This window comes from Emiliania huxleyi (assembly GCF_000372725.1).
Source record: "Emiliania huxleyi CCMP1516 unplaced genomic scaffold EMIHUscaffold_32, whole genome shotgun sequence".
Lineage (NCBI taxonomy): Eukaryota > Haptophyta > Isochrysidales > Noelaerhabdaceae > Emiliania > Emiliania huxleyi.
In genome coordinates, this window is record NW_005199601.1 from 274,333 (window position 1) to 296,880 (window position 22,548).

At 67.8% G+C, this 22,548-nt stretch overlaps 3 protein-coding genes across 3 annotated transcripts; 2 read left to right on the forward strand and 1 right to left on the reverse strand.

Moving 5' to 3' along the window:
* Positions 1-14: 14 nt before the first annotated feature.
* Positions 15-1,147, forward strand: EMIHUDRAFT_354807 (hypothetical protein). The gene has a single exon (XM_005774034.1). It carries the CDS (start codon positions 46-48, stop codon positions 1,114-1,116), a length of 1,071 nt encoding a protein of 356 aa, XP_005774091.1. The 5' UTR covers positions 15-45; the 3' UTR covers positions 1,117-1,147.
* Positions 1,148-2,868: 1,721 nt separating this feature from the next.
* EMIHUDRAFT_450792 (hypothetical protein) lies at positions 2,869-5,890 on the forward strand (the record flags this gene model as incomplete). The annotated part of the gene is made up of 7 exons (XM_005774035.1): positions 2,869-3,177; positions 3,262-3,504; positions 4,204-4,323; positions 4,392-4,423; positions 4,777-4,837; positions 5,435-5,618; positions 5,859-5,890. The coding sequence occupies 7 exons, from the start codon at positions 2,869-2,871 to the stop codon at positions 5,888-5,890; spliced, it is 981 nt and encodes a 326-aa protein (XP_005774092.1).
* A 5,167-nt stretch (positions 5,891-11,057) lies between these two features.
* EMIHUDRAFT_101509 (hypothetical protein) lies at positions 11,058-21,933 on the reverse strand (the record flags this gene model as incomplete). Its single annotated transcript, XM_005774036.1, has 2 exons — positions 11,058-11,909; positions 12,244-21,933. The coding sequence occupies 2 exons, from the start codon at positions 21,931-21,933 to the stop codon at positions 11,058-11,060; spliced, it is 10,542 nt and encodes a 3,513-aa protein (XP_005774093.1).
* Positions 21,934-22,548: the final 615 nt, after the last annotated feature.

Here is a 22,548-nt window from a genome sequence, read left to right on the forward strand (position 1 = left end):
AGAAAAAGATATGTCGAAGACCAGCAGCTGTGAGGTCTTGGCGACATGAACTCCGCTGGCATCAACCACGAGCAGCTACGCACCGCGTGGCCGGTCTACTCTGCCTTCTCTGGCTCTCTCGAGCCGGTCGACCCCGCGGGCATGGAGGTGCTCCGCTCCGTCTATGTGGCCAGCTGGCTCGCTGACGCCGCGATGCTCGTGGAGGCGGACGACTCCGGCCGCGATCTCACATTTCGAGGCTCCGCCGTGAGCCACATCGTGCTTGCTCCGCCGCTGGCGCCGCACCAGCTCCTCGCGCTCATTGCTGCGGCGTGGAGCGCCGACCGTTGGTACTCGCTGGTCGAGAGCGATGGTGTGCCGACGCCGCCCAGCTCGCTCCTCCGGCTTCGCGCCGGCCAGCCGCTGGCGACGCTGCGCGACGCGATAGAGTCCTCCATCGCGCGGCTGGGCGGGCAGGCCTTTGTCCGCATGGACCATGCTTCGAGCAAGACGGTCGTGCCGTGCTCCAGCTACGACGCGGTCGAGGCGAACCTGCGGTGCAGCGAGCGAACGGCGGCGCGGCTTCGCGGAATCGAGGTCGGAGCGGCAGCGGACGGGCCAGCGGAGGGGTACGTGATGCTGCGTCGCTGGGTCGACGACCTGCAGCAGACGCACCTCGAGGCGCGGGTGTTTGTCCATGCGGGCGTTGCGCGCGGGGTCAGCCTGACGGTGCGCCAGCACAGCCGGCTCGGCGAAGCGGAGGAGCGCGCGTGCATCGCTTGCCTCGCCTCGCTCAAGCGAGCGTTGCGAGCCTTTGCCAAACGCGTCATTCTTGCGACCGAGTACCGCGACTGCGTCCTCGACGTGGCGGTGCCGATCGCGGCACTCGACGCGGCGCTCCACGCAGCGAATCGGCCGTCCGGCATGCCCTCGGCGGAGGCGGAGCTGCTGGCAGGCTTGTGGCTCGTGGAATGCAACACGCCCGTCTACCTGCTCGCCACCTCGGGCTGCTTCGACCTGTCCAATGAGGCGGATAGGGAGATCCTGTGCGGCGACGCCGTCGACGCAGAGGTTGTCCTGCCGGTGCTCCTCGCGGAGTTTGAGTGGAGGACGTGGAGGATCGAGCTTAGGCAGTGAGGGGTGAGCGATACGTAAGGGGTAAGGTACAACAAAGGTAAACTCCGTTCTCCACAGACCACACGCACACCACACACACACACACACACTCGAGCACACACAGCTGAGTCGCAGTCGGTGGAGAGGAGTGTGAGAGTGATATGAACGTGTGACACAGCGTGTCAGCTGTCAGCGCGGGGACGGACGGACGCGACTCATTCTAATGACTAATCAAAGTAATCGCCAAAGGAAAGCGCGCCAGACCCTGCCTCGCTATCGAATCTCCATGAATGAATGGTTGGGTAGTAGGGCTAGAGGGTCGCTCTACACTTAGCCTCTGCAGCGAGCGAGCGCTCAACTTAGCCCCCGCACCGAGCCGGGCTCAGACTTAGACGCTGTATGGTCGGGGGCCATGAACTTAGACGACATAAGGCCACTCCGGGCAAAACCCGGGTATACCTGAAAAGCCTCCAGGTTTACCCGAAATACCTGGACGCGTCCGACCAACGTATGCCGCGCACGACGCCATATCGCCTTCTCCCAGGGCCAGTGCGCTACTCACGGCGCGCAACGCCTGCTCAAGTACGCGCACCGTACCATGTGCTGCCGCTATGCGTGCCTTAAGGCGGCTGCGGCGAAGCGGCGGGCGCGGCATGCCGATGGCAGTGCGGACGATGCGGTTGCGATGTGTTCTGCTTCAAGATCGTGGCGGTGCTTGGCATGCACTTCTGCGATCCCAATCAGCTCATCGCAACGAAGCAGCGCAACAAGCTGGCTGCTGCCAACAAGGCCCTATGCTACCTCACGCGCGGATCGTTCAAAGAGGACCAGCACACACAGGCTTCACGCCTTCACCGTCACACGTTTGATTAAGCTTGAGGAGCTTCGTGTCATGTGAGAACTGTTTGGCTAGACGTCGCTCAAGAATGAAGGAGCAGCAACGAAAGTCGGAAGAGGAGGATGCTGAGGCGGCGATTGCTAAGCATGAAGAGGATCGATAGCCCGCCGCAGGCGAAGAAAATTTGGGGGCTGCGCCGTATCGTTGATCACGGTGGAGGAGCCTCCTGGCCCCAGGCCGTGCCACGGCCGACTTAGCCGATGTAAGAGGCTCCCGCTGATCTTAGACCGCGCAAGCACTCCAGCGTGGCTAGCCACACTTAGACCCGTTCAGCCTCGAGGCTCAGAACTTAGACTACTACCCAACCAGTCATGAATGTACTGCACCTAGCGTGCCAGCTACCGTTCCTCTTGCGGTGCTTCTGCAGCTGGTCGTCGTACTTCTGCAGGTTGGGCCGCGTCGCCTCCCACACACCCAGGTACTCGGGGCGCTTTGCGCGTCGTACTTCTGGCGCTCCCTCCCACAGCTGCCGCCTCGCCAGCGGCAGCTGCAGCCACGCGGCTGTTGGCCAGCCAACGGGGCACTTGACGTCGTCGATGCGGATGCTAGGCCAGGCGTGCTCACAGCGCCACCACAGCTTGCGCACCGGGCGGGGCTTGTTGGCGGGCCACGCCGCCAGTTCGGCCTCGAGCCGGGCGATGCGGAGCGTGGCGCCTCGCGCCGCACTTCTTATTCTCGCACTCGAAGAGAAGGTGCGGAAGACGTACTGACGCGCCAGCACCGAGGCGAGCCGCTGGACCACCTCGGGCCTGGGCCAGACCTCGCCCCAGTTCACGGTAGAACCCAGGATTTTTTCTGTCACCCAGCGCGTTTTTGATCTCATCGTGTGTCAGCACTCACCTCCGAAGATCAAAGAGGGCCGCTTGAGGGACTCCATGTCTCAGCGCAAGGCGAGGATCGCCGTGCTCGGCGCCGGCTGGTGGAGCCAGGGCTGGCACCTGCCGCACCTCTCGCGCCACTCCGAGGCTGAGATCGTGGCGATCGTCGAGCCAAACCCGCACCCGCGCTCGGCGATCAACGAGCTAGAGAGCACCGCAGCGCTCGGAGAGCGTTACGGCTGCCCCGTCTTCAGCTCGCTCGCCGACGCGCTCGCGTCTCCGCTCCGGCTGGATGGCTTGCTCGTCTGCACGTCGCACGCTTCTCACTTTGAGCTCGGAATCGCCGGGCTGCGGGCGGGCCTGCACGTGCTCATGGAGAAGCCGATGACGACCGACCCCGAGGAGGCGCTGGGCCTGGCGGCGGCGGCGGCGGCGGCCGAGCGCGACCAGGGCCTCGCCTTCCTGATCAACAACACGGCAAACTACCGCGCGCAGAGCCGGGCGGCGGCGGCGCTGGTCCGGGAGCGGCGGCGGGTCGGGCGGGTGCAGCACGTCCAGTGCTGCATGCACAGCGCGCTGCTGTGGCTCTTCGACGACCCGAGCAACGAGGGGTGGACGCGCAGCACGGGCAGAATGAGCGGCAACGGCTTCGGGTGGGGCCAGCTCTCTCACCTGCTCGCCTTTGTCTTTCACGTCGGCGGCCTCTGCCCTACGCGCAAAGCCTGACGAGCCTCTCTGTCGAGAGGAGGGGCACGTCCGTGACACGTCCGAGGCACGTCCCGTAGGCACGCCTTTGCGCACACGACCCTCTCCGAGAGGAGCGGCGCCGACCTTTCCGTCGCCGCCGTCATCACCTGCAGCAACGGCGCCTCGATCGCCCTCTCGGGCTCCGCGGCCTAGAAGCAGCCAGTCAGTGCTACACACCTCGTAGCACCAAGGACGGGCCCACACACGCACACACACACGCTGCACACGATTGGCTCGGGGAGCCGACACGAGGCGCGCTGTCACCGGCTATAGCACCGGGTCCGGACTGCTGGACGCACAGCGGCCTAGACGCGGAAGATCTCCCCACATCTCCGCATATCTCCCCATATCTCGTGCCCCAGAAGCGGAAGACGCGCGCTTGTGCTCCAACTAGCGCTCGAGAGGACACGGACTCAGCTGTCTTCGGCCGTGCTCCGCCGTATTCCGCTGCACTCGCTGAGCGGTCTATCTCCCCATATCTCCCCATATCTCCCCATATCTCCGCTGTATTCCGCTGCTCTCACTGAGCGGTCGTACCCCTCGTAGTCGCACAGTGCTCTGAGTCCCTCTGCTCAAACCGCATTCCCGCCCCGATGCTGGTGCGTTCATGTAGGTTCGGCCGCCGTGCCGGGCAACGCGCACGAGGCGGCGGGTGGCCAGCTGGGGAAGTACGTGTCGGCGCGCTTCTTCGGCGATGAGGCGCCGCCCGATACCGCACCACCCTCCGGACTGAACCCACATTGGATTCGAGACTCTGGAGGTATGGTACGCAGGCCGTCCTTATACCGCACCACCCTCAGCACTGAACCCACATTGGATTCGAGACTCTGGAGGTGTGGTACCAGGGGATGGCGGTGTACGAGGGGTACGACCAGCAGCCAGACTCGGGCCGGCTGCAGCTCTCGGGCCCTAGAAGCGGAAGATCTCCCCATATCTCCCCGTATCTCCCCATATCTCGTCGCCCTAGAAGCGGAAGACGCGCTCTTGTGCTCCAACTAGCGCTCGAGAGGACACGGACTCAGCTGTATTCAGCCGTGCTCAGCCGTACACACGTTGGCTCGCAGCTCCTCGTGTTCACGCGGTGCTCTGAATACACTGCACACCGCCGTACTCCCGCCCTCACGTTGGCGTATTCTTTCACCTCGCTCGCTACTACCGCACCACCCACAGGACTACACCCACACTGGATTCGATACCCTAGAGGTATGGTACACGTAGGCTCTCGAGGAGGGCGGGCGGCCTCGACGCGGACGACGAGGCGGCTGGCTCGGCTCGGCGGGTTTAGGCGCTGTGAGCGTGGACGGCGTCTCTTCACGCCTCCAGCTGTGAACAGGCGGCCCTCGCCTCGGCGGCAAGCTTCGCCTTTGAGAACTACGACCAGGCGGGCGCCGATACGTAAAGAAACCAGACGCGTCTTCCTACCAGGGGAGGAGTACACAGGAGCAAGTCCTTGCCCATGCGGTCTTTGTGCAGCGTTCTTTGTGGGGGGTGGTCGGCGACTAGCCGGGGTCGTCCTCCCGACGGGGGACTAGCACTGGCCGTCGTCCACGTTGTCCCTCGGGTTCATGCTAGGCGGGAAACACACACACACACATACACCACACACACATACACCACACACACACACACACACACACACACACACACACACACACACACACACACACACACACACACACACACACACACACACACACACACACACACACACACACTCACACGCGCGCGCACCCCACGCGCACCGGGCCTTGCACTTTGAATGCCGTGGGGCTCCTGTCGTCCAGACGTGGAGACGCGAGCCCCCCCCCCCCCCTTGCCCCACCACCTTGTGTGTGTGTGTGTGTGGAGAAGTGTACCTCACCCGACCTGACCTCAGGCGGGCACCGGCCCGGAGAGCCTCTGCTCCTTTGTCGACGCCTGCCTTGGCAGGGAGCACTACGTCGGCGCGGGCGCAGAGGTGGGGCTCGCCGTCGTGAGGGCGATCGACGCCATGTACCGCTCCGCGCGGTCGGGCAGGCTGGAGGCATGTGCGCCGGGCGAAGGGGCGGGGATAGTGGGAGGTGAGGTACTAGGCTGAGCGCCGAGCGTCGCCGCCGCCCCGCCGCCGCGCCGCCGCCGCCGCCATCGACACCGCCATGACCCATGTGTGCGTTGCCGTTGGCTGTCGGATTTGTTTCTGCATATGTGATATTACGTCTCTGCTCTCTCTTTCGACATTGCTCTGGGGGGAGGCGGGGGCCCCCGGAGGCACCGTCGGTGCGCCGCGCCGCAGTGCGGAAACGGGGCCCCGGCTCTATTAGTCTTTGGCGTCGAGGCCGACAAGTGGGTGTGAGTATGCGCGGCGCGGGGCTCCATCTCGAGCGTTCGTCCCAGCGCAGCGCTGATAAAGCGCCGTCCCTCACCAAAGAGTGGTGGTGGCCATTTGGCAACTGCAGCCGAACAAGGGAGAAGCGCGCAACATAGCTTGTACGCGCGATGTGACACGGCGCGGCGGAGGAGGAGCAGGGCGGGGCAGCTAAGTTTTGGTCGGGTGGCAGTGGTGGCCGGCCCGGGGGCGTGAGCCGTTCTCGTCGATTATCTATACGAAATTGAATCCGCGTCACTGGGTTGGGTTTTGAGGGCATGGATGACAAAATGCTTAATGGGGGGAGCCCCGGGAGAGGGTGTGTGGGGGGTGTGTGGCTCCCCCCGCTGCCGCTCGTGGGAGCGGCCCGCGGCGCTCTGCTGTGCGTGAGCCCCAGCCTGCTGTCCGCCGTCGCGCGTTTTTTCATGGAAATCTCCGCAGGGCGCAGGCCCGCAGGCGTCCGCACACCTCACCATGCCGCCGCACACATTATCACATATCAGCTCCCTTGAGACCCACTCCCAGCACCCAGCTCCGAGGCTACATGTAGCTCCGAGGCTACCCAGCACATCGTTCCATCGACCCTCACAACTCTCTCTTGTACCACCTACCCGCAGGACCCTCCTGGGCCACTCCTGCGGAAAAGGGGTGGCCACGGTCCGGGGTTGTGTTTTTGTGTGAACTCAACCTCTCACAGACCAGCGCATTGGCCAAAGTACAGGTTTCGATCCGGGCCACCGCAAATTTTGATCAGCAAATTTCGAGGGGCGGCCGCAAATTTTGAGGTAGATTTTGATTGTCAAAACGTGTCCGTCTTGGCACAGGATAGAGCATATAGGCGGCGAACACCCAGGTGCGCAGGGACATCGCGACTCTGCCCGCTCGCTCGACCCTTTTGCCGCGAGAGGGCGCCGGCCGCGTGTAAGAGGTGGCTGGCGCCCTGAGGCGGCAATTGGTGGCGTGGGGAGTGCGGAACGCTACTGGCGGCGCGACAGGGCCTCTCTCCGCTGCGTGTGCCGCCCATCAGCACGCGGGTGCGCAGACATCGCGACTCTGCCCGCTCGCTCGACCCTTTTGCCGCGAGAGGGCGCCGGCCGCGTGTAAGAGGTGGCTGGCGGCCTGGCGCCCTGAGGCGGCATTTGGTGGGGTCAGCGTGCGGTGCTGAGTCTTACTCGTCCGCGCTGGGGCCAGATCCCAGCGCAGAACTCTGCAACGCTGGCATACAAACACAAGAGGACTAACCCTAACCCTAACCCTAACCCTAACCCATACCTAACCCTCTAACCCTAATAACCCTAACCTAACCCACCCCCCAACTCCACACCTTAAATGTGAAAGATCTTGATGTATGATGAAAATCAGGCCCGACTGCAAATTTCTTCAAAATTTTCGCAGGCGCTCTGCGCCTGTAGATTTTGAAATAAATTCGACAAAATTGGTACCTGGCCCAACCAGCGCACAGCGCCATATAGGAGGTATTTTCTTCTCAATAACAAGGCTGTGAACAGGTGGGGTTGTGGTTTATGTGAACAGCGTCGAACACTGAGCTAGACGACTTGTCGATGCGTGTACCGTCGGTCGTGCTCGTCGGCGCTGTCGCATTTCGCACGCGCGGCGGTGGGCCAAGAACAGATGCAGAGGCGCGCGTGAAGCACTGCCGCCCGTCCAAAGACTTTCAGCGGACTATGTCTCTAGCGGTCTGAGCATTCTCGTCAGGCTAACAAACGCAAAGGAGCCACTCGACCATTTGCAGAAGTGGTACAGCCAGCAAAAAAAGCAATACACGACAGGAGAGTTCAAGTACCTATTTTGGACTAGCATGCGAACCGGCATTCGCCCCCCAGACGAATCCATCGCGTCTGTGGTGGGTCAGCTGGTCCAGGCTTGCAATGCGACGCCAGCCTGCCGTGAGACGCAGGGTGGTGCATGGTACTTCGCAAAACGCGTGCAGGACCGGACAATCCAACAAACATCTGAGCGACTCATGCACGAAGGGGTTCATTGTAACACCAACAACGACCAGGTTCGGTGGTTCTCCAACGTGATGTCGCCGGAGATGATGCGCCGCCTAATGAAGGATGCCAGCTTGCGGGTGCTTCGTGAGTACAAACCGTCGGCCTCCGAGCCTTTGGACGTGCAGATCGGAGCAACTCGCTTCTCGACCGGTCCTGTTTCGCCGTCCCTCAAAAATAACGCAAGCCGTAACAACCCGAATTCGGGGTTTCCTCCCTGTGAGGGTGGGTCCACCCGCAACTGCTACGACGAGGACGCGTTCCCGCTCAACTGCCCGGACTACTGCCTGCGCTTGCACGGATTCGGCGTGGCTGATGCGGGCTGGGATTTGAAGGATACTTCCAACACGATGTACTACGCTCCGTGGGGCCCGTCCCCGGGACAAACTTGCTACATGAAGACCATCTTTCCAGCACGGTATGGCGTCGTTAGTAATGTTGGCGGGCGGGACCCCTTTGCCGGCTGGGCAGCAGACAAGACGTGGGAAGGGGACCACGTGGTCCAAGGGGACAGCGTGGGAAGGGGACCCTGGCCCAAGCTCGCCCCCTTGGGCCAGGGTGGGTGCGGCGATTGCGACGACTGCGAGTGCGGTGGCGTTTCCACTGCCCAGGCCTGCAAGAACTCGAGGGGCCCCAACTTTCAAGGGGCCTGCGTTTACGCGACCCCAGTTGGGGCGACGTGTGTACCGGGAACCGCCGACTTTGCCCCGGTGGGGACACTGCCGATGGAAGCAGATGCTTGGCACGACCCCGGGTACCCCGGGTGCTCTCAGCCGGGCTCTGCGTGCTCCGTTCGCGCTGCCAAACTCGCGGACGAAGCCCAGCGCCAATACCTTTGGCCGCACAATCTCTCCTGAGTTCTTCCGCGGCTTGCGCACCGTCAGCAGTTGCGAGCGAGCAGGAGAGAGAGAGAAGAGCTCGCCGCGGGGTAGGAGCGGCCACCTTGCTCGGCACCGCCCCTGCACAAGTCAGTTAGCCCACCTGTGCTGCGGTGGCAGCCCTCCTTTCTCGCTCCACCCCTAGCTCCGTCCGCCCCGCCCCCCAGCCCGCCCCCAGGCCCCCAGGCCCGCGTCCCCACCCTCCCACATCACAGCTCTCCGTCTCTGGCACTGGCCGGCAGGTTAGCTGTACTTAGTGTTCCGGGAAGAAAACTCTTTCCGTCGAGGTTTTACGTGTCGAGTAATCTGAATGCCTTCGCACCGCTCCTATCGGCGCCGCCATCATCTTGGCGAAATCTCCTTGCTCGCGCTCCTGTGCGATCATCATGGTCTCGCTGTGGTCACCTGCATCAGTAAGCTCAATTTCGGCAGCTGATGCCCTCGGCGCTGAGCGCGGGCCACATGCCGTGATAAAGCAGGGAGGCACACTGACGCACACAAGCTGGGACCGGACAGGGTCCTTACTTTGCCACGGGAATGATCCTCTCCTGGTCCTTAGCCAACCTGACAGGGTTAAGGTACGTTGGCGAGTTCGATGAGGATGAGTACGACGGAGCAGAGGATCCAGATGATCCTGCGACAAACGGCACAGCTGGCGAAGAGTCTAGAACGACAGAGAGCAGGGCAGAAGCCGAAAGACGAACCCTGATGTACACACTAAGGCATGGGGAAATCTCCCTGTTGCGGCGAATCGGGTTGCCCATCAGAAGGCCCTCGGGTTTGCCACACGCCTCGCATCGCCTCTCCGCGTCAGCGTTCCTTCAAACTCACAGGGACATTCTGAGAGCCAACCCCGAGGCGAGCTTCCACATCTTGAATGTGAGGGACCGCGCCTCCAACCTCGACCATCTCTTTGATCCGCTGGACAACCTTCTTTCCGCGTCCCTCTCCGCAAAGAGCTTCGCCGGCGAGCTCGGATGCCACCACCGACCCTCTGGAAAGCGGATGCGCCTCTGCGGGTCGTGGTTCACGTGCGCCGCGGCGACCTGCTGGGAGAACCCATAGTCATTGAGGAGGGTGCTGTGTGCGTCCTGCAGCTCGGTGAAGATGGAGAGCTGCTGGAAGTCAGCCGCCGACTCGGCCGTGATGTCGACGGCTCGTTTGGGTCGACAGTAAATCTCCCACAACCCACGTAAATCCGTCTTTTTCAGGCACCCGGAGCCCTCCGCGGCCGCTTCTACGCCGGCGAAGCACCATCAAGCTGCTGTACGGCCCCGGCATCGCCTCCCCTGGCTTAGCTCTCAGTCAATATATTGTGCACATGGTCGGTCTCTACAATATACTCACTGACACTGAACCTCCCAGAGCTCGTCCCGGTCCGTCACGGCCATCCTCGTCCTCCGGCGGGCCCCCGGCCGCGGCGCGGTGCGGCGGCGTCACAAATCCGAACGCAGAGCACCGGGACGTGGTCGGGCGATCTGAGGCCCAGGTAGGCGAATGTATTGCCCATCCAGGGCTATCACCTGGACCTATCAACAGGCGCCTGCGGCGCCGTGCTCAGGAGTTGGTTTTCACTCACTCGAAATGTGGACGTAAAAGGGTTAAGGCGGCGTAAGGGCTGCGCAAGCGCGTCTCACGATTGAGCACTTCATTGAGCACATGCTTTTTATTCCTTTTTTTACTCGTATTGCTAGCACCTCCCACCTGAGAGAGTTTTAAAGTCGGGCGTCGGAGGCCGCGAGGGCGGTCGGAATGGGTGGCGGCGACGCCGTCACAGAGGCTAGCGACGGACGGAGGCTGCATCGACAGGGTGCACGAACTCACCATGGTCACAAGTCTTTAGTAAAACGCCAGCACTCGACACGTGACGAAGGTGTATTGGGCTCGAAGGCGCGGTGAACACAACCGCCTCGAGCGTACCGCTCAAACACGAGCCGAGGGGGCGGGAGGGGGGGCGGCGGGAGGCGGGAGCTGGGTCCAGTGCGCTCTGCTGCTGGGGGGGGTCGGCGTCGGGAGCCGTCGGGACCCCCCCCCAGCAGCAGCGCTCTGCTGCTGCGTGCTGGGCCTGGGGGGGTCGGGACGCCCCCCCCAGCAGCAGCGCTCTGCTGCTGGGGGGTCAGACCCCCCCCCCCCCTAGCAGCAGGGACGGGCTTAGAAGGGCAGGGGGGGTACCGAGCAATGTGCGGCCGCTCAAACGTCAAAGCTCAAAAGCGTGCTGCCACCTCTAAACGTACATGCAGCACTCTCTCACATCACTCACGTACGCTACGACCTTCTCGCGGACGGATAGTTTATCCGGTATTCCACCTCCTTTCCACAATCGACCAGATCGCCGCCCTCGGCCAAATCCTGTCGGTCGATGATCGAGAGGGTCGACGCCCCCCACGACGACGCGCCGGGCGATCGCGTGCCGTCAGCTCCGGCGCCACCCGGCTCCGCCCCACCGCCCTCGCCGGGCACGAGAGGCAGACGTATGTCATGCGGCAGCGCGAGCGTCGTCGGCGGCCAAGCCGCCGACGAGGCGCCCAGCTGCGCCTCGCCGAGGCCTTGCGCCAGCTGAGCCAGATCGACGGGACGCCGCTGCACCACCGCGACTGGCTGCCCTCCACTCCGCGCCTCGCCTCGCGCGCTTGCGTCAGGCCCCCCCCCGCCGCCGCTGCCGCCGGCCCCGCCGCCGGCCCCGCCGCTACACGAGCTGCCTCCGCCTCCGCTGGCGCCGCCGGCAAGGAGTGGCTGCCCCAGCGCCGTGGCCGCAGCCGCGAGCGCGGCGTCCGCCTGAGCGGCGCGGGCCCGCCGGCGCCGGTGCCTCGCATAGGCGAGCCCGCCCAGCACGCAGCACAAGCACACCACCGCCGCGCCAACCAGCCCCCAAGCCCAGCGCGGCACGCGCTGCGACGAGGACGGCGGCGGCGCGGCGTCCGGTGACTCTGGCGGCGGCGAGAGCAGCAGCGGCGGCGGCGGCGGCGGCGGCGCCGGCGCGGTGTCGGCGTACTCGCACCGGCCGCTGCGAATCGTCGCGAGGACGTCGTAGTTGGATGCGTACGAGTCGGTGCACCCGACATACAGACAGCTGTCGTCGTCGACGCGCGCGATGGGGTTGAAGTTGTCGGCGCGGTCCTGCGGTCGGCGGAGGGCGGTGGGCTCGGAGTGCGTTACAAGCAGGGTGCGCGTGCGTGCGTGCGTGCGTGCGTGCGTGCGTGCGTGCGTGCGTGCGTGCGTGCGTGCGTGCGTGCGTGCGTGCGTGCGTGCGTGCGTGCGTGCGTGCGTGCGTGTGTGCGTGTGTGCGTGCGTGCGTGTGTGTGGTGGGTGCGCTGGGGGTCGCGGGCGGCGCGCTCGCCTCGGTGCAGCCTCGGTAGATGAGGCAGGACCCGTCGTTTGCGGTGGCGTTGTCCGCGTAGTTGTTGGCGAGCAAGTCGGTGCAGCCGAGGACGTAGCAGCTGCCGTCGTCAACCGTCGCTGACGCGAGGTAGTTGAGCGCGTGTAAGGCAGTGCAGCCGCCGCGCGCCCACTCGCAAGCCCCCTCCATGTACAGGTCGGCGGCGGGGTCGTAGTTGAGGGCGACGGCGTGCGTGCAGCCCGCCTCCGCGCAGAGCTCCGGCCCGCCCGCCGTCGCCGCGGGCAGGTAGTTGTCCGCGCTCGGCGACCTGCAGCCGAGCACGGACCACGAGCACGTGCCGTCGTCCACCGTCGCCTGTGGGCGGAACTCCTTGCGCGCCGGGTCGGTGCAGCCAATCACGACGCACGAGCCGTCGTCGAGGCGCGCCGCGGGGACAAAGTTGGCCGCGGCGGGCTGCGTGCACCCGCGCGGCGGCCGCTCGCACGATCCATCCTCCACCGTCGCTCGCGGGTCGTGGTTGGCCGCGTCAGGGTTGGTGCAGCCCGCGTACTCGCACCCGCTGCTGATGGTGGTGACGGCGGCGATTCCGCTCAGGCCAGGAATGTGGTTGGCCGCGAGCGGGTCGAGGCACGCGGAGAGCACAAAGCTGCACGAGCCGTCGTCGACCGTCGCCTCGGGTTCAAAGTTGGACGCCTCGTACGGCGGCGCGCCGCGCGCCATGCAGCCGGGCACGCGAGGCAAGCAGCAATCGGCGCAGCCGCGCGTCGCCTGGCGCAAGAAGTTGAGGGCGGCCGCGTCGTCGCAGCCGACCACCTCGTACTCGCACCCCTCCGAGCGCGTGGCGGCCGGGTCGTGGTTGAGCGCCTCCGTGTCCATGCAACCAAGCACGAGGGCGACGCAGCTGTCGTCGTCGGCGGTCGCGAGCGGCTGGAAGTTGACGGCGCTCGGGTCGGTGCATCCGTAGAGCAGCCCTGGCGCCCTCTCCGACAGCGCACGGCCGGGGGACTCCTCCCCCTCCCCCAAGAAGAAGGTCCGCAGCGGCTCGCATCGGCCGCCGTCGTTGCGCTGCGCGAGCGGGTTGTAGTTTGCGGCCGAGCTGTTGGTGCAGCCGAGCAGCGGCGCGACGCACGACCCGTCGCCAAACGTGGCGGACGGCGCAAAGTTGACGGCCAGCGGGTCGGTGCAGCCGCCGTAGCGGCACAGGCCCGCGTCGGAGACGTCCGCCCACGCCGCATAGTTTGCTGCCGCCGGGTCGGTGCAGCCTGCGGGCGTGGGCGGGCACGAGCCGTCGTACACGTTGGTCTCGGGGTCAAAGTCCCTCGCACCGGGGCGCGTGCAGCCGAGGATGGCGCACGAGCCGTCGTCCGAGGTGGCGATCGGCAGGTAGTTGGCCGCGCGCGCGTCGGTGCACCCCGCGAGTGGAAAGTCGCAGCTGCCGTCGTCCACCGTCGCGTCCGCGTCGTAGTTGGCTGCCGATGCAAAGGCGCAGCCGAGTCGAGGCAGGTCACACGAGCGGTTGCCGACCGCGTCCACCTCTGCGAGCGGGTTGTAGTTGAGCGCGGAGGGGTCGCGGCAGCCGACCACCGCGAAGGAGCACGAGCCGTCGTAGAACGTCGCCAAGGCGTCGTAGTTGAGCGCCGACGGAGCCACGCAGCCCGTCCGGTTTGGCACGCACGACGCAGGGTCTGGCTCAAAGACGAGGCTCGCGGGCGGGTCGCCCCGTGCGGCAAAGTTGAGCGCCGTCGGGTCGGTGCAGGCCCGGACGACGTACCTGCAGCTGCCGTCGTGCACGGTCGCCTCGGCGTTGTAGTTTGACGCCTGGCCCGCCATGCAGCCCGGCCGCCGCGCGATGCACGTCCCGTCATCGGCCGTCGCCGCCGGCCAAAAGTTAAGCGCCGACGGCTCCGTGCAGCCGTCCACCTCAAAGGTGCACCCGCCGACGTCCTTGGTTGCGTTGGCCTGGTAGTTGCTCGCCGCGGGGACTGTGCACCCGATCGTGTGCGGCACGCAGGAGCCGTCGTCCACCGCGGCGGCGGGGTTGTAGTTGGACTCATCGGGGTCGGTGCAGCCGCCGGGGAGGTACTCGCACGAGCCGTCGTGCAGCGTCGCGAGAGGGTCAAAGTTGCTCGCGACAGAGGCGGTGCATCCGGGTCGCGCGGGCTGCGGCGGCGACGGCAGCGGCAGGTTGACTGGCAGGAGCGGCGGCGACGGCGGGAGCGTGCGCGGCCCGCAGTCTGCGCAGTCGGTGCCATACTCGCAGTCGGCGAACTGGGAGTTCGGCCCACCGTCGTCGCAGACGAAATCCTTGGCGTAGGGGCACTCGTCGCTGCAGACGAGGTCGGACGGCGGCGGCGACGGCGGCACCACCGCCACCACCGAGCCAAAATACACAGAGGGCGCAATGCTCACATCCACGTAAGAGGGCGAGGATGGCGGCGACGGACGGGAGGGCGGCGAGGGCGGCGAGGGCGGCGAGGGCGGCGAGGGCGGCGAGGGCGGCGAAAAGGGTGGCGAGGGCGGCGAGGGCGGCGAGGGCGGCGAGGGCGGGAGCAGGGCGGAGGACAGGAAGGAGGCGAAGGCGGCGCCCGGGCGGACCAGCGGCGGCAGAGAGACGACGAAAAAGTCGCCCGACGAGGCTGGCGGCGGCTGCGTGAGGAAAAAGTCGCCCGACGCCACCGGGGGTACGAGGGTGAGCTCCGGCAGGCTGACGCTGTCGGTCGGCACCGTCGCCGGCGGCGTGTGCCGCATCAGGAAGCCGAGCGGGTCGTCGCCAAAGCCAGCAGACCCGTAAACCTCTGGCAGCGGCATGTCGTCGACACCGGGGAGGAGGTCGATGGCGTCCGCGCGCTGCATCTCGCGCCGGTCGAGGCGGAAGAGGGTCGGGTCCTCTTCGGCCAGGTACGAGTCCGCCTGCGCGAGGTCGACAGGCTCGAGGCCAAACGCGTCGTCGAGCCCGCCAGCGGCCGCGTACAGCTCGTCAAACAAGGCCGCGCTGTCGTCGAGGTCAGCGCCGCCCGCGCCAAGCCCGTCCTTGCCGCCAACAGGGGTGGGGAGCTGGACGGCGCCCAAGGCCGGAGCCGGCCTGAGCGAGCCGTCCGCGAGCCCGCCGGCAAAGGCGCGATCGACAGCGGTAAAGCCGGTGCCCTCAATGAGGTCGCGGGCAGCTGCCAGCTCGGCACCACCGCCGAAGGACATCCCGGACGCGAAGCTGTGCCCCGTGAAGGATTGCGGTATCAACTCGATGTCGATGAAACCACCGCCGAGACGCCCCAGCGCCGGGGTCCCGGGCTGTCCGAGCAAGGCTGCGTGCTGCCGCAAGAGAGTGATCTCATCCACTGGGGCCGCCGCCGCCACTGGCGCAAAACCGCCCTGCCCGAAAGCGAAGGCTTGGGCTCCGAGCGAGACAGCCGAAGCGAAGCTCGCCGCAGATAAGCCCAAGCCGGCGACGCCCAACTCGCCCAAGAGCGTGAGCTCGTCGATCGGCACGTCGAGGCCGGGCATATGCGGAGGATGGGGCGCCCACTGCGCTCCGGCATCATCCGTCCCCGCCGCGCCAAAAGCGGCGGCCGCGGGGCCCTGCCCGAGGGCGAAGGCTTGGGCGCCAAGCGAGACAGCCGAAGCAAAGCTCGCCGCCGATATGCCCAAGCCGGCGACGCCGAGTTCGTCCAAGAGCGTGAGCTCGTCGATCGGCACGTCGAGGCCGGGGTGGGGCGCCCACTGCCCGCCGGCTCTGCCGACACCGAAGGCGGCCTCGAGTGCTGGAAAACCGTCGGTGCCGTCGGCGAAATGCGCCCTGCCCCACGAGAGCGTCGAGCCAAAGCTCGCCGTGGAGGCCACCTCCAGCAGCCCTGGGAGCTGTAGCCCGTGTGTCGGCCCGAGGTCCGCGAGCTCTGGCAGGCGGGGCGCGCCGCCCTGTCCAAACGCATGCAGCGGCTCCGTCGCCGCCCCAAAGGGCTGCGCGAGTGGGCCTAAGTAGGCGGCCAAATCGCCCCCGAACGAGACCGCCGACCCAAACGACGCCATCGACAAGTGCTCCGGCGACTCGAGGCCCAAGACGAGGGGGTCCAAGTCGCGCACCGCGTCGCCGCCCAGCGCATCGGGCAGCGCGGGCAGGCCGCCGTCAAGTGGCAAACCGTCGAGCAGGGGCAAGCCGTCGAGCAGGGGCAAGCCATCGAGCGGGCTGAGGGCGGGCAACCCGCCGAGCACCCCGCCAAACGAGGCCGCCGACGTGAAGCTGCCCGCGAAGGACATGCCCCTCGTGTCCAGGTCGCGGAGCAGGTCCAGGTCCAAGTCGCGCAGCACATCGGCCTGCTCTGTGCCCAGCAGGTCGGTACGCAGCAGCGCCTCGAGGGGCTGGGCGGCCGGGTGGGCGGCGGGTAGGAGCGGGTGGCCCGGGAGGCCGCCAAAGCCGTCGAAGCCGCCTGCCAGCTGCGTCTCGAGCCACTCGGCGTCCGCCAGCCTGGCCAGGTCGGTCAGCCCCGGCAAAGCGCCCCCGAACGACAGCGCCGAGGCGAAGGAGGAGAAGGAGGCGGCCGGGCTGCCCGGCAAGCGGAAGTCGAGCAGCTCGTCCAGCTGCTCAATGTCCCTAAGCTCGGGCAGGTCGGGCAGCCCGAGAGCGGGCAGGCCGAAGCCGCCCGCAGCCGCGCGAGACTGCGCAGCCACGTCCTTGAGCGCAGCCACGTCTTCGAGCTCGGAGAAGTCGAGGAGCCCCTCGACCAGGGTGAGGTCGGGCAGCGGCGCGCCGCCCGAAAGGGAGAGCGCCGAGGAGAAGGAGCCCATCGACAGCCCCGCCATCGGCGCGCCGAGCAAGTCGAAGTCCCTCAGCCCGTCGAGGCGGTCCATGTCTAGGAGCTCCTCGGCGGGCCCAATGCCGGCGGGCCCAAAGCCGGCCATCGCCGCCGGCAGCTGCAGATCGGCGAGGTTGTCCCACTCGAGGAGCTCGGTGAGCCGGTCGGTGTCGTGCAGGCCCGCCCCGGCACGCGAGAAGGAGAGGGCCGACGTGAGCGACGCCATCGACAGCCCGGTCAGGCCCCGGAGGTGGAAGTCGGCCAGCGCGTCCAACTCCGGCAGCTCAAAGTCTGTGAGCTCGACCCCGCCCGGCAAGCCAAAGTCGGCCGTGGCGGCCGCCGGCAGCTGCAAGTCGCTGAGGGCGTCCCACTCGAGGAGCTCGGTGAGCCGGTCGGTGTCGTGCAGGCCCGCCCCGGCACGCGAGAAGGAGAGGGCCGACGTGAGCGACGCCATCGACAGCGCGTCCAGGCCGGCTGGCAGCGCAAAATCGAGCAGCGCCTCGTCGCTGAGCGCGTCGGGGAAGCCGGGGAAGCCGCCCGCCAGCGCCGCGGGCAGCTCCTCCAGGGCCTCCCAGTCGAGCAGTCGGTCCGTCAGCTCCGCCGCCCGCGGGTCGAGCCCCGCGAAGGACGTGGCGGAGGTGAGCGAGGCCATCGAGGGCAGCGTGTCCATCCGCAGCGCGTCGGGCCACGCCTCGGTCCAGCCGGCCGTGTCGAAGTCGAGCAAGGTCGGCAGCCCGTCCTCGAATATGCCCGTGGCGAGCGCGTCCAGCGCGGCCTTCGGTCCAGCGCGCCCTGAGGGTCCTCCTTCAGTGAGCCGGTCGAAGTCGAGCTCGGCCGCCAGCAGGTCTTGGGGCAAACCGCCGAGCGTGAAGGATGTCATCGACGTGAAGGCGGACGTCATCGACAAGTGGCCGAGCGCAGCAAAGTCCGTCAGATCGAGGCCCTCCAGCTGCTCAAAGTCGCTCAGCCTGTCCAGCCCCTCAACGCCGCGCCAGCCGGCAAGCGGCCCCGCGAGCCCGGCCGCTGCCGCCTTCTGGCCGAGCCGCGCACCGGCGTCGAGCCCCTCACCGAGCCCCGTATCCAGCCCGAGCGGGCCGAACGGGTCGAAGAGCGGGCCGAGCGGGTCGTCGAAGTTGAGCGCGGCGAGCGCGTCGCGGCCCGCCAGCCCCCCGCCAGCAAAGGAGAGGCCGGAGGCGAAGCTGCCCCCGCCGAGCGAGGTGAGCTGAAGTCCGTCCACGAGACGGCCGAGCTCAAGCTCACGCAAGCCAAAGTCGAACGCCTCGGTGTCGCGGAGTACGTCCTCGGCAGTCGGCAACGCGCCGAGCTCGCCGCGGCCAAGAGCGGGCGGCAACATGTCCACACCGAGCACCTCGAGCGCGTCGAAAGGGCTGAGGCCCGCGCCGCCAAACGAGGCGGCGGACGAGAAGCTCGCGCCGACAGACAGCAGGCCGTCGAGCTGCTTCAGCGCTCCAAACGCCGGCAGCTCTCGCAGGAGGCCAAGATCGTCGAGAAGCGGGGCGTCCAAGCCCACGTCCAAGGCCGCAAAGCCCGCATCCGTAGGGACTAAGGGAGAGGCGCCGGTCCGGGCGAAGGACCCGACGCCAGAGGCGAAGCTTCCCCCAAAGGAGACGGCGGCCAGGCCTGCTGCCAGGCCGAGGTCTCTGAACAGGTTGGCTGCATCGACCCCAAGCTGCGGCATGTCTCGCAACGGCTCCACCAGCGGAGGGTGGCCGTCTGCCCCGAAGCCATCGCCGTACGCGAGGAGATCCGTCGGCAGCAGCGCAAAAGACCCGACGCCAGAGGCGAACGAGCCAAACGAGACGCCCGCCAGGCCGGCAACGAGGCCGACGTCGCGCGCGAAGTCGGCCGCATCGATTGCGAGCTGCGGGATGTCGCGCAACGGCTCGACCAACTCGGGGGACGCTGCAGCAGGGAAGCGATCGCCAAACGCGAGGAGATCCGTCGGCAGCACCGTGAACGAGCCACCCGATGCAAAGCTGCCGCCGAGCGACACGCCGTTGATGCCAGCGGCCAAGCCCAAATCACGCGCCAGCTGCGCCGCGTCGACGCCCAAATCGAAGTGAGGCGACGTGAGGCCGATGTCGACGCGCGGCAGATGGGGCAGCCCGTCGGCCGCCCTGCCAAACGCAACGTTTGCCATCTCCGCAGGTGGCAGCGCGAACGAGCCACCCGATGCAAAGCTGCCGCCGAGCGACACGCCGGCGATGCCAGCGGCCAAGCCCAAATCACGCGCCAGCTGCGCCGCGTCAGCCCCCAAGTCGAAGTGAGGCGAAGTGAGACCAATGTCAATGCGCGGCAGACGGGACAGACCGGCCGCCCTGCCAAACGCAACGTTTGCCATCTCCGCAGGTGGCAGCGCGAACGAGCCACCCGATGCAAAGCTGCCGCCGAGCGACACGCCAGCGATGCCGGTGGCCAAGCCCAAATCACGCGCCAGCTGCGCCGCGTCAGCCCCCAAGTCGATGTCGACGCGCGAAGGGCCGACATTCATGTCGATGCGCGGGAGGCGGCCGGGCGAACCATCGGCTGCCTTTCCGAACGCCAGCGCCTCAGCTAGCTCCGCCGCGGGCAGCGCGAAAGAGCCATAGCCAGAGGCGAAGCTCCCACCAAACGAGACGCCCGCCAAGCCGGCGGCCAAGCCGAGGTCACGCGCGAGGTCGGCCGCATCGATACCCAAGTCGATGTCGACGCGCGGCGGGCCGACGTCCATGTCGATGCGCGGCAAGTGGCGGGGAGCGTCACGCGGCTCTGGCGGCCGGAGGTAGTCGTGGACGGCGGCGGCGAGCACCTCGGGCAGCGAGACAGGGCCGCCCCGGCCGCCGCCCTCCTCTCCGCCGCCCTCCTCTCCGCCGCCCAGCCCGAGAAGCTGCTCGGAGCCGGCGGGAGCGTCGAGGTAGCGGAGTGCCTCGAGCGCGTCCAGCACCGCCTGCTCCTCGGCTTGCTGCTCCTCCCACCCGCCGGCAGCACCGCCGCCGGCTGGAGTCAGCGGCTCGACCAGCTCCTCCCCGGCTGCGGCCAGGTCCGTGCCGGACCCGTCGGACGGCATCGCCACGGGCAGGGTCGCCAAGTCGTCGTCCGAAGAGACCGGCGCGTCGAGCGCGACGACCACGGGCACAAAGGCGCCGCTCCCGCCGGAGAGCACCGCCAGGCTCATCGCGTCGAAGCCGGCGGGATGCGGGCGGCGGGGAACGGTGCTGGCTGCGTCCTGGGCGGCGCGCGGGCGTCCGGGGACGGTGCTGGCTGCGTGCTGGGAAGCGCGCGGGCGTCCGGGGACGGTGCTGGCTGCGTGCTGGGAGGCGCGCGGCTGCGCAGCACCGCCGCCGGCTGGAGTCAGCGGCTCGACCAGCTCCTCCCCGGCTGCGGCCAGGTCCGTGCCGGACCCGTCGGACGGCATCGCCACGGGCAGGGTCGCCAAGTCGTCGTCCGAAGAGACCGGCGCGTCGAGCGCGACGACCACGGGCACAAGGGCGCTGCTCCCGCCGGAGAGCACCGCCAGGCTCATCGCGTCGAAGCCGGCGGACGGCGCACCGACGGCGGGGCGAGAGCGGGCGGGCGGGCGGGCCGGCGCGAGCGGCTCTGTGAGCGGCGGGGTGAGCTCGTCGGTAATCTGCTCGTCGGCCGTCTGGCCGCCCGCCTCGCCGGAGAGCTGGAGCAGCTCGGCCAGCAGCTCGTCGCCCGCGCCTCGGCCCGGACGGCTCTGGCTCGCTCGGCCTACCTCCGGGCCGGCATCGCCCGGTGCAGCCAGCTCCGCGCGCTCGCCTCGCTGCAAGAGGGGCGGGCCGCCGAATGCCAAACCGCCAGCCTCTGCGCCGCCGGCGCGCAGCAGCTCCTCCATCGCCGCGGCGAGGTCGTCGTCTACGATGGCCTCGCCTGGCGGCGCCCCCTCTCCGGCGTCATCTCCGCCCTCGCCGCCCCCGCCGCCCGCGCTACCCTCGCCGACGGCGTCCGTCAGCTCTGCGAGAAGCGACTGAATGGGCAGATCAGCCCGGGAGGGCAGCAGCTCCCCCTCGCTCTGGGGGGCCGCCGCCCCTTGACCCTCCTCCTCTCCTTCCCCCGGCAGCTCTCTCCTCAAGCGCGCGAGCGGCTCCAGCCCAGCCATCTCCGACCCGGCTGTCTCCAACCCTGCTGCCGCGAGCAGCTGGCCCCAGAGCACGTCGTCGAGGCCGACGCTGTCCAGCCCGGCGAGCAACGCGTCCTCGTCCTCCGCCTCCTCCTCCTCCAGGCCCTCGTACCCTGAGGCGGCCGCCGGCGTGAAGAGCTCGGCTCGCGGCGTCGGCCGCCGCCGCTGTCTCGGCTCGCGCCGCCGCCCCTCCTCGCCCTCCGTCTCGTACTCGTCCGACTGCAGCACAAGCCGCAGCGCCGCGGCCAGCTCCTCCTCGCTCTCCTCCTCGCCGCGGGTGGTGAAATCCGCGTCGAAGGCTGCGTCCGCCGCGCGTCGGCTCCGGCGCGCTACGCGGCGGCGGCCGCCGCCTCTCGCACCGTTGCCGCCGCCACTGTCGCTGCCGCCGCCGCCGCCGCCGCTGCTGCTGCCGCCGCCTTCGCCCCAAGCGCCAGCGGCCGCTAGCAGCCCCTCCGCCGTCTCATCCTCGGGGCCTAGAGCGCCCCGCGCCAGGCGCCGGTGGAGGTCACGCTGTACCGCATGGTCCGTGGGAAGGTTGTCGAGCAGCTGCAGCCCCGCCGCCTCGTCGCCGACGCCGCCAAAGCCGGCGGCGACCTCGCTCAGCGGCGGAGGCTCGCCGGCGCGCGCCCACCAGCCAGCGGTGGCGTCGGGCCGAGCGGCTGCCCGAGCGGTGAGGTTGGCCGTTGCGTTATTTCGATCCACCACACGCCGAGCCCTGGCAGCTACGGGCTGCGCCTCGCTGACGGCGGGAAGCGGCCGACGAGGCGCCTGCTTCTCGAGGCTCGCGGCGCGGACCACCGGCAGCCGCGACGCGGCACGCTCCGGCGCCGCGCGGCCGAGCGCCGCCAGTGCGACGAGCCAGCCAAAGCGGACCATTATCAGGGCCGGGCTGACATTTTGCTGCGTCGGCGTGCACTTTGCGGCGTCGAATCGTAACTGTTGGCGTGACCTGTCAGAAAGGAGAATGCACAGTGCGACATGTCGCGTCATCATCTCTCCAGCGTCCACCCATACCGCGTTGGTGTCCAGTCCGAGCCTGGCTGTTCTTCACCTTTCTACCTAACCGAACCTCGCGGCGCCGCACCCGGGGCACACACGGCCGCGTCGGGGGGGGGGGGAGAGAGAGAGAGAGAGAGAGAGAGAGAAACCGCCAATGGCCGTTATCCGTTAGTGCGGACGTCGCCGCGGCTCGCCTCTGCCGCGGCGGCTGCTGCGCGCACGCGGCGGCGCCGCTCTCTCGCGAGACGGCTGGCGACGCGGCTCGCCGCCGACGTACGGTGCGCTCGTCCGACGGTCCGCAGCGTGGCGTGCGCGGCGCTGAGCGCCGCTCTGCGAGCGCCTCTGCGCCTGCACTGCCTGTCTCTGTTGCTGTTGGTGGTGGTGGTGCTGCTGCTGCCGGTGCCGATGCTGCTGCTGGGGCGGCGCGGCTGTGCGACTGGGCTCGACGCGCGCGTCGCGAGTGTCTGACGCGGCGGGCGGCGTCGGGCAGGT